Genomic DNA, 11,346 nt, shown 5'->3' with positions numbered 1-11,346 from the left:
TAACTATTGTGGATGATCTTGATGTTTTGTTATTAATACTAGGATTTAGTCCACAGATTTGCCAATTACACCTCAGTATTTACTCTTAGAGCCAATCTTGGCCCAAAACCCCAGAGACTAAATGTTTCAAGCCCCTTAAAGTAAGCATGTAAGAAGCATGTTAAAATCTAGTGAAAAATCTCAAGTTTAAATTTTGTCTTACTTCTTTCCTTTGTGATACAGGCATTTAACATCCAAATTCATCTGTAAGCAATCAAAACCACAGGTGAAACACAAGAACAAAGGATTTACCTAGTGAGTCATCAAAGTGCTTTATTTTATAAAGCCTTGCTCATGTTTGGAGTGTAATCTAAGCACTAACATACATAATAATGTGTCTTCCTTGCCCTGTCCAAATAAACAGTTTATGAACAAGAGTGAGTGACAAAAATGCTACACATACAAAAAGAATGCTTTGCTGCAAATATCTAAAATGGTCTAAAAACGTACACTCGTTAGCCGCAATTAAATACGTACTCTGAGTACCTTATTTTTATTCCAGGGTCTCCCTGTGGCCTCATACCTTCAGAAGCTTCAGAAAACGAAACTTGGGTGAGAACGTAGACAATCAGGGTGTTTAGGGAGAGGACAAAAAAAAAAAAAATCAAGCCACAGTACCAACTTATTTAAATACATACAATACAAAAGTATACACATACATTACAGTGCTGCAGACATCACTAAGTCAAATGTAACAAAAACCCTGTGGGAAAGGTTGGGGAAAGGAAGAAAAATTAGTACACAGCAACAGGGACAGTATTGCCTTTGGCCGCTGAAAGTGTATTTAAGGGGTTGCTGTTGCAGGGGCTCCTCTGAAGTGAACCACAACACAGGTTATGCACAGTTGCAGGCTGAGCAGCACTGACACTGGTTATGGAGAAGGCATGCTGGCACTCCTGATCCCAGTTAGAAATGATGAGAGGGAGGTTTGACTTCTCTTATGTTGCCTACAAAATCTAACAATTTCAATAAAGAAATTTCAAAGGCACAGCTTTAGCACAGTGTATAAGTAGATAAACTTTTAAGCATATGTAAATTTGTCTCTTTCAAGCATGGAGTCTTTCAGGGAAAAATACAAGAGGAGAAGGAATACAGTGTTTAAAAATTTTAAACAAGTTAAACATGATCAGCACAGTTTCAGGCAATGTACTATACAATCAAAATTGAATAAATGGTAGGACAGGTCATTTTGATGCTGAAAGACAACCTTGGGAAAATTCCCTCCAAAATATCCTTTTGCATTTTATTGTAAAAGAGTCCACATGGAGGTGAGAGAGACATTCACTTTAGTACACTACTGCATATTACCTCTTGGAAGATGACAAACATTACTTCATTTGTACTGCAAAATAACTTTACATGTAAACTCAAAAGTCTTATATTGTACACGGCTCTGAAATTCAGAAATATCCCTGCTTTCCTAATAATGTAAACAGTAAAATTCAGGGTTCATTTTTCAAGGGATAATCTATAATAAAATACCGCTATTTCAACAGTACAACATAAGCAATTTAAACTTCAAATTCCCAGTAAATTACAAGGGAATGGAATTTCTATCAGTGTGCACATCTTTCAGGATGGGTAGAAGATGGAGCTACTATTGCCCAAAACCATGCGCTTCTTCAGATAAGCTACTTTTACACTTGTAACATTATTAGTTCCTATATTGCAGAATATAAAACAAATGAAAACCTCAGGTAACAAAAAGAAATAAGCAGTTTTCCCTTAACGTAAGTTTACTATAGCAAAAATGTACACATAGCATGAATTATGTTAGCTCTTTGTTAGGTAAGAGATGCCAGCTCTCAGATGCCTGAGAGGCTGAACTTCCTGATGCAATGTGCTGAAAAAGAAGACAAAAAACAGGAGAGGGAGGAAAGAAAAGGAGAAAACCCAACTGCTAGGAACCAAATGGGAAAAGCCTCCGGCACAAGGGCTGTTGCAGCTGTTTTTAAGGAGTGCCAGTGTGCAGGGTGTAAGTGTAACATTCGCAGTAAGGTCTTCATTATTATCGCCATCATCATCATGAAGAATACTGTCATGTATCTTTTTCAAAATATAAACTGATCCACAGTTTACAATTTGATATCAATATTGTAGATTTAACATGCATTTACTCTTCCCCACCCCCACCCCACACCTCTTTGCTCATTTATTCCATTTCAGCTGGTAGCATCAGAGTATTACTGTCACAGTGCACTCTGAGTAAGCTGTTCTATTTATTTAAATTATTTTAATTTTTCTTTTTTTTTTTTTTTTTGCACACACAAAAGAGTCAGAAATAGCTAGAACTATGCTGGGAATATCAGGCAGCTGTTAAAGCGAGTACTCCACCCCACTTCAGTCATCTTTGCCAGCAGATGTAAACAAAGGGGTTGCTTTCTGTAAGATGAGTGCTTCTCTTGAGTTCCTTTTTTTCCCTACACTTGTAGCCACTGCTGCTGTCCCCAGGTCTCATGTCTGTCCTATGTAACATGATAGGTTACGTCAAGATGTTGGCAATAAAGTCCAAGAAGCGCTTTGAATACTGTTCTGGATTAACAGTTGAAATTTCTGCACCGGCCTATAAAGAGAATTGGGACAAGAGAAGAAAGAAGGAAGAACCAGGGTTTTATTTGATGCTTTTGGCATTGAGGATGTTAATAAATTTCATGTGCAGTTTTCAGAACCAGAGACTAGAAACTCAAACTGTAAATTGTGGCCCTCAAGCAGAATCTTACTGGTGCCTTTTTAGGCTTCACAGAGGGACACTGATAATCAGTACTCACTCCTGTGACAGCTATCTTCCATTTCTGAAAAATTTTCTTTTTACTTTCTATGATTCTCTTATTTTCATTGTACTTCAGTCTTCTATATGAATTTTTACAGCACATTAGCCATGCTACCTACTGATTCACCAGCAGATTCTGGTCTCTAGAGCAGCAGTGCCTTCATACAGAGAAGACTGAATTGCCATACTTATATCTGGCATGTCAACAGTTGTGTAACATGTATGTTACCTGAATGCTACATAGCCTGGTTTGAAATACATGGCAAAAGTAACACTTTTTCAACATTTATGCATTTAAATCTGGACTCACTGAATAAACTCAAGGGGGTCAAGGATAGGCAGGACAGAGCTGTGCTGCAGATTAAAACCAAGGATTGTTATTTCAATGAAGTAATGATTTCATTCATATCTTTACTTGAGTTTTTCAGAGCCTTACCCACATTTTTATTTCTATTTTTCCTGTTTAGAAAAGAGGACAATTGCATGCATACAATTAATGAACGAACTTCAGTATCATGTGGCTCAGAATGGAGACAGAGAAATAAAATGAATGTATGAAATTAATGTTCTGTAATAAATTCTAATCACAATCAGCTTCAATAATCATAGCTGTTACACACAACATATTTCTATCTGTTATTTAAGCCAGAAGTGTGAGCTTTTAAAGTCTGCTATTTTCAACGTTCAGTAATAACTGCCAGATAATGGCTGCATATGGTCTGCATCAACTTTCAGCTGCCCAGAAAGCAGAGAGTAATGAGAGCATTGCTTTAGAGAGACAAAAAAATACCTCCTATAGGCCTTTGCAGGTCACATCATTCTCTACTGTAACTAAAAAGCCCAGAGCCCTTTGCCTAAAATTTCTCACAATGCCCTGACCCTTCAGCTACTTAGACACAGGAGGGATTTAAGCCTCATGAATGAATATGCTCTTTTTAAGAAGTTTATGAAATTTGAACATTAAATCACCACAGGAGTGATAACAGTAGACATAAGTCATTAATCTGGAAGACTGGGCTGTTTCACCACGGTTCTTTAGTGTCTACTGCTCAGCAGCAATTTCAGTCAAAATTAAATAATGACAATCAAGAAGAAGCCTTCCCTGAACAACCTCTGAGTATTTAATATGTAAATGCTATTTTTATGCCTAATTTTGTAAATTGTACTTTTTTTCTGAAGAAGTCTTCTAGGGTGAGCCATGTGATATGCTGAAGAACTAACTTTCAGCAGGCTGAACCAAACAATGAAACCATCATTAGGGCCCTGCATCTGAAATTGGATTCAAGACAGCTTTCATAGAGTGGTGAACAGCTTTGTTAGCAAGAATAAGGTGCATCTCACAAATTTAGGACAAAGTCTTAAAAAGCATCTCACTAGAGTTCTTTGTGGGTGAGAAAGCTGTGCACACAGCTGAAAAAGGAGTTCCACTCTCAGTATGTAATGTGTAGCAGCTACTCCATAAATTTTTATTGAACATTAAACTTGAAAAGAATTGAAGAAAGTTCTGATTTATTTCCCCTTTCCCTAGCTTTACTGAACTGTCCAGTATCAGGGCACTACACAAAAATGCATGAATATAAACGGAGTAAGAGGAAGAAACCAACCCAGATACTTACCCCATGCTTTACTGTCTTTGCAGCATGGGCAGCTTTCTTTTTTGCATCATAATGAGTAAGAATGTCAATAATGGCCATGAAGTACACCTCCTTCCTGGGAGCATCTGCCAACAGCAAGCAGGGCAGTAAGGACTTCTGACACATCCTAACAACGAGTCCTCCTTCTAACAAAGGAGACTTGGTATGACTCAATCAGCAGCTAAGACAGGTCAGCGTCAGTCATAATCAAGATGTGTAAAAAACACAAGCTCAAGCTGTCCTTAATTCAGAGTTTAACTGCACTCATATATAATGCAAAATCCTCTAAATGACTGTACAATAAAAAACTAGCATACAGAAATAGGAATTATTGCTCAGTTAAGGTAATGTGGATTTCATCTTCGTGGAAACACTATGAAGCTTGATATGAAAGGTAATGCTTCTGAGTCAACAAAGAGAATTAAAGAATGAAGTAGGCTTGAAAAGACCTTTGAGATCAAGCCCAACCTATGACCTAACACCTCCTCATCAACTGAAACATGGCACTGAGTGCAACATCCAGTCTTTTTTTAAAACATGTCCAGGGATGGTAACTCCACCACGTCCCTAGGCAGATGATTCCAGTGTCCAATAAAACTTTCAGTGAAGAACTTTTTCCTGATATCTAACATAAACTTCCTTTGATGCACTTAAGATCATATTTTCTTTATGAATAAAACCATGCATTTTTCCATGTCAGTATTTATAAACAAAAAGAAAAGGTAACTTCCCTGTATTGAATAGACACAGGTACCCAGTTACACTTAATTTTACACACCAACATTAAACTCAGTTTCAGGCTTCTTACATGCTCCTTATGATGACTTTCTTAGCTACAACACAGAAATCGGGTATGAATGCATGAATTTTCAAAAAGCAACCAAAAATTGAAATATAACTTGGAATGCTGCTTTTCTCATTCTTTTTAGACTGTGTTTAACAGTGTTATCAGCCTGAAAAGACCAATTATAGATACTAGACTTCCTGAAAAGGATGAAAACCCCATGAATTAACTGCTGAAGAACTGGTGAACAAGAATAGCTAAGCATTATAGAAATCTTCTCCTTTCTGCTGCCAAAGAGCAAATTTCCTTTTCCAGAGAGCAAACTTCTGTTTTTCAGTTTATATTTACCTTTACATGGTTGTGAGGGTTTCAGAATTCTGATGCAAGAATTGAACCACTTTAACATAAAAACATTTCTTACTGCTTACTTTCATGGGATTTTATTCCATAAACATCAATAGCTGGATCAAATTCCCCTGGAGCCAAAGGCAGTGAGCTGTTCAATGTATTTCCTGGACTGTCTGGAGGGGTTCCAATGGGGTGGGTCCCATCACTTTCACCTTCTTCTTCTCCATCATTCTCTTCACACTCTATTTCTTCCTGTTCAGCTCTTTCAACATCATGAATTCCAACCAGCAAGCTGTAGTCCATGAGTTTTAACTGAGCAAGGAACTAGAAAGCGATAATAAGCAGTCTGTCAATATTGCTGAAAAACATAAGCTCCTCTTACAAAAAGGTATCACCAGTTGAGAAAAATTTCTAAGGCACTTCTGAGAGAGCAAAAGGTAAGATTAAATGATAAAGCTGGCAAACAAATACCTAATTTTACTAAAATGTATTAGCAGCACACAAATTACTTGAAACTTATTCTGTAGCCCACTCTTCCAAAAGCCTTTTGGGAAAAAAATCTGTGAGTAGTGACGAGCAGTGTGCTTGCAAGCCGACACAAATTAGATTCATAGAATAGCCTGAGTTGGAAGTGACCCCCAAGGATCATCAAGTGCAACTCTTGGCCCTGCTGTACAGAAACACTCCCAAGAGTCACACCATGTGCCTGAGAATATCAACCAAATGCTTCTTGAACTCTTCAGGCTTCCTGCTGCGGCACCATCCTCTGTGCCCTCCTTTGGACAGCTTCCTTATGCTGTGGTGCCCAAGACCACACACAGCACTTGAGGTGGGGACTGCTCTGTCACTGCTCAGTGACCAAAGCAGCCTCTGTGCTATCAGGTGTAGAGCATGCTATGATCTGGTGCTGAACTCACCCTCTCAATCCCTTTTAAGTCTTGTTAAAGAATCATGAAAAAATGTTCAAATATTCTTGCAGTGGAAAGCTGTGAAGTTTTACACCCTGAAGACATGAAATAATGTTGTATTCTCTTCACAGTGACAGCCTCATGATTTACATCACAAAAGTAAAACACGTATGTGAATGAAAGGGTGGTTTTGAATAAAGAATAAGGATGGAAGATTTTAGGAAATTGGAAGATGTACAGACAGAGTTATTTTAGTTGAGGAGAACAGGATAAGGCAGAAAGAGGAATATGGAAATAATGAAGGTATAAAAGCAGGAAAATGGGATAAACAGCTCAAGGGGGTCAAGGATAGGCAGGACAGAGCTGTGCTGCAGATTAAAACCAATACTGTGATTTCAAACTTGTGAAACCCATGCTTGTGGTATGCAGAGAAAGTGGCTGAAAATAAAAATTGCTTCAGTTTTTAGAAACGTTAAGTGTTTATAAAAAGGAAGTTAGACCAGACCAGGGAAGAAGGCATTTGAGCTAGACTTTGGCACAGAGAGAGTTATTGGGATGAAAAAGATAAAATACTAGGTAATGAGAAACTCCAGTTTGTCAAAATCTGATTCTGAGAAAAGAGATGAGCTGGACATAACTGTAAATGCAAGTGCTAGAAGAATTATTGTGAGATTGAGAGGAGATTTTAAGAAGAATAATCTGCTTTTTAATAATTTCAGTATAATTTATTTCAACATGATAAAACAATAGACTCTCACAAGACTGGAAGGGATCTAAGTTTGAAGAGATGATGCACAACAATATACAAGACAAACAAATGAGACTGGCCAAAGGCAGGCAATAGGTGGAAGAACTCCAGGCACATTATTCACTACTTGGTAAATACAAAGGGAAAAAAAAATCTACCAATAATAATACAGAACAGAATGAAAGAGAATGGAGACTTGGGAAAAAAACAGTGAGCTACAAATTAGAAGAGAATGGCTCTTGGAAAAAAGTGTGCTGCTGCTAACAACAAGAAGGTTTAGGGAGATCAGCATAAGGAAAAAAAATCTGATTTTAAATGGAAAAAAATTAGTAGTTTTTCTCAGGATACCCGCAATGGAATAAGGAGATGGGAAAATAGACAAAGAAACATCAAAAGAGCAATAATAACTTGTGTTTGAACACAGGAAGGGGACATAGGACTTGATTAAGAAAGAAATATAGAAACAAAGCTTAACAAAACCCAAGAACAGATATAAAGCTATATAGTTCAGACTAGTACTTCATGATATGTTTAACTATAAATACTGTCTGGTAAGATAATAATATACTAAGTGTTGTGCATTTATTTTCATTGTAGTGCAATGTGAGCTTTTACACATTGGTTACAAAGTGTGTCCATCAGTTACCTAATAAGAGCAAAAAGAACCAACAAAAGAAAAACAAGGTTAAAGAATAGCTTGCCATTGTCAAAATCAGGAGCCAGATCGCTTCACACTAGTGGTTTACATGGATATTAAACATTTCTCTGTATAAACTTCAAACCCATAAAAGCAACCTCTCAAGTAATTATCTGGAATCTGCCATTATATTCCCAGTATGGTAAATGATATAGATCATACACAATCTACTTTTCAGGGTAAGAAAGTATCTTACACATTTCTTCCACACACTCAAGATATTATCTGCAACCTACTTGCTGTAAAAGCAGTAGTCAGCAACAGCAGTACATGTTAAAAGAGCATAAAATTTTAACTCAAAAAAATTTATCTCTAGAGCTGTGACATCAGTAGAGCACAATATTTTAAGTATAAAATAAACACACACTGATATTTCACAAAGTATTTATGTTTTCATCGTCCTCACCACCATAAATTTTCCATTGTTATTATGATTTCCTCAGAATTTCCTCAGAAGCAAATTACTGGGTAAATTCTAAAGTAACAGTATTTTGTTATGTACAGCTAATGAGATAAAACCTGAAGAATTTGGAAAGTCAATTCACAGAGCTCTTTTGATATAAATCGCTGAAAGTCTTATTAAGTCACAGACACATTTTGCTACAAAGTCTCTTCCAAATCTGCCTTTTTACTTGAAAACAGATTTTAGTTTTTGAGTATAAAGCTGCAAAATACTGTGTTTAGGAAAAATATTTTAAATTATGCAAACTAAAGGCAAGTTGTGTGAACAAGTTAGTCTGATATTTATTATATGAACAAAACCAGTAAAAATATTTAATTAAATTCATACATTAACACTTTTCTTTCAAGTATATACTATATTCAGCCAAGTAAAGTACAAATTTATATGAAAGACTACATTAAGATAATGAGAATCCAATTGCTGTATTTAGATTGCTGAAGTACTCTACTGTTGTGATATGAATGATTTAAAACTGGATTTCTAATATGAAACAAAGAGGGCCTGAACAGCTGTGAGCAGGGGAGATGCCCCATCTCTGTTATGGACTACAGTTCTTATTTGGCCTTAGCTCTGGTGGACCTCCACCTGTAAAATACAGCTACAATACTCACCTCTCTCTCAGGGGCATTTGGAAGCACTAGGCTTGTAAAGCATTTAAGTACTAAGCAGTACCATCATTTTAACATCACATCATCAAGGCAGGAACAATGTATGGCAACCAGCTATGGCAGCAAGCCATTTATCACATCAGCAAAGCAGTGATCAACTCCTGAAAGTTTAAATTGTGTTTCATTTAAAACAGTCAGTGTTTACAGTTTTATAAACAAGAGCTTTTATTAATGAATTACAGGTATGATTTCCTGGGATATCCATAATTTGCCACACATTTTAATCACTTGTAACTGAACATGCACATTCTTACCTCAACATCTTTCTTGAGTTTCTCAAGGAACATCTTTTTGTTATTCTCATCAATATGAATCTTTTGGCCATCATTAATAAAATCATTGTCTTTGAACGTCGGCAGCTCTTTGGCCTAAAACAAACCAAAATTCCTGTAAGAGCAGGATTGTAAAGAGGAGTGTGGTGAAGCTGTTGGCCCTGTGCCTGAGAAGGCACCCCTGAGCTGCCTCTCCTCCATGGCACACAGCCCTCCATAACTGCACCCACAGAGCTCTTTGCTCACCTTACCCCTCCTGGAAACAGCCTAAAAGGTATGTGTTAACTTGGCAGCAAATGCACCAAGGACAAAATCTCCACTCAGTACCAGATTTGCACTGAACACTGATTTGCATCGAGCTTCTTCCAAGATGTCACTTCTCAAAGCGACTGGCAGTAAGTGAAGTTAAAACAATCTAACCCTGATAACAAAGGGCCTGCATCAGGTCCGACAGAGGATGCTAGACAGGATTGCATTTGCACAACTACTGAGAATGTTTTCAAGTGCCTAATACCAAATAATCATTGGAAAGCATCAAATGAATATTGAGTCATGAAATTCTGCTTAAAAGTAGCAAATGCCAGAGAAGACCACTGCCTCTTCAATATGTAATTAAATTAATATTCTTGATGTTGGAGCAACTTGATTACCTTCATCTTCAACTCCCTCATGAAGTGATTTGCAACACCTCAAATGGGGTCTGTTTTCAATGGGCAGTGACTGGAAGTTTACTCAAAAAGCCCTAGCAAACTGATAAACAAAAGAGCAGTTCCTTCAGGACATTTGGTCAAGCAAGCTGGAAGTAATACTAACTCCTCCAAAATTAAAAAATTGGCCCATTAAGAGCAATGAACAGCCTTTCTCTCTGCCCTACTTTTAATCAATAGTATGGAAGAACAGGTTTCCTTTACAAAGAAAATGTTACAGAACAACCAGTGCTTCAATTCCTATGAACAGTCAATGGCCAAGAACTAATGAGTACCCTGAATAAAATAATTTCCCCTTAATCTGAAAGTCCTTCTGCTAGGAATAAAAGGCAGCTAACATCAGCCTACAGGAACATCCTCCATAAGTTTAAGTAGTCAGACATTGCTTATAATCTTACTGGAGATGGCATTTTTCATAAAGTTTATTTTCTTCCTATGACACAGCAAGGAAAAGAACCTGAGAGCTTCTTTCCTCTACTCCAATACGTGTATCTTGGAAAGCATTAAAATGTGAGCACCACAGCAGACTCCCAAAGGCCCTCATAGATCTTCACAATGGCCAAAAGTTCTTTTTCTTTCATTGGCCTGTGTGCACTGGGGTAGCCAAAATACTCAGCTCTTCAACTGTCTAAATTAATTTTTTGGATCTGAAATTTGCCAATTCCTTGAGATCCCACAATGCTACTTTTGTTTAGAAAAGTGATCCTTTTCTTCCAATAACTGCTCAAAACCACATGCAAAATTGCAACAGTTACATTGTAACATCATAACAATTACAAATCAATTAATAAATCCATGGCATCCTGATACCTAGGATGTTTGAAAAAAATAATGTCATAGTCTGGCTGCTCTGAATTATTATTGTCTAGCATCTAGAACATTCTGATACATTAAAATACCCTCTAATAGCAATAATCTATTTATATTAAAAAAAATAAGCAAACACCCAAGCAGCTGAGATGGAGCTATAAGCATTCATCCGTCCCAGACTCCGCTTCCAAGGAGGAGTCGTTCAGCAGTGCTCTCCTGCTTTACTCAAAAACATTGCTGGACACTTTTTGAAGCTCACAATGAATTGTTTACCACAATATGACTGCACAGTATGTATTGATTTTCTTTCTGGACTACTCAGTAAGAGGTTTAGGACGAAAACAAGCAGGGGTAACATCAGATAAGCTTTCCAGGCTAACAGCTGTAGAGATTACCATACTTAATTGAGCAGAGTGTCCCATGGACAGGGCTAATTCCACAGAGGCGGGACTGTGGATCCAGGGATGTTGCCAACACTGGAGGATGGAATCCAGTGTG

General features: G+C 37.2%; 1 protein-coding gene across 4 annotated transcripts in view; it reads right to left on the bottom strand.

Moving 5' to 3' along the window:
• Positions 1-286: 286 nt before the first annotated feature.
• Positions 287-11,346, bottom strand: part of PIP4K2A (phosphatidylinositol-5-phosphate 4-kinase type 2 alpha) — a 107,555-nt gene continuing 96,495 nt past the window's right edge. For 3 of the 4 annotated variants that reach the window (XM_021530384.4, XM_085565469.1, XM_085565457.1), the window contains 4 exons: positions 9,314-9,427; positions 5,656-5,899; positions 4,426-4,529; positions 287-2,602 (listed from right to left, as the gene is read on the bottom strand). In XM_021530384.4, coding sequence (XP_021386059.1) covers positions 2,522-2,602; positions 4,426-4,529; positions 5,656-5,899; positions 9,314-9,427 — 543 coding nt within the window. In that variant the 3' untranslated portion in view covers positions 287-2,521. The remainder of the gene's footprint in view (positions 2,603-4,425; positions 4,530-5,655; positions 5,900-9,313; positions 9,428-11,346) is intronic. The other variant, XM_077788506.2, reaches the window with a different exon arrangement.

The sequence above is a fragment of the Lonchura striata genome, chromosome 2 (assembly GCF_050655825.1).
Source record: "Lonchura striata isolate lonStrDom1 chromosome 2, ASM5065582v1, whole genome shotgun sequence".
In the NCBI taxonomy this organism is placed as follows: domain Eukaryota; kingdom Metazoa; phylum Chordata; class Aves; order Passeriformes; family Estrildidae; genus Lonchura; species Lonchura striata.
This window is presented reverse-complemented; position numbering and strand designations above follow the sequence as displayed.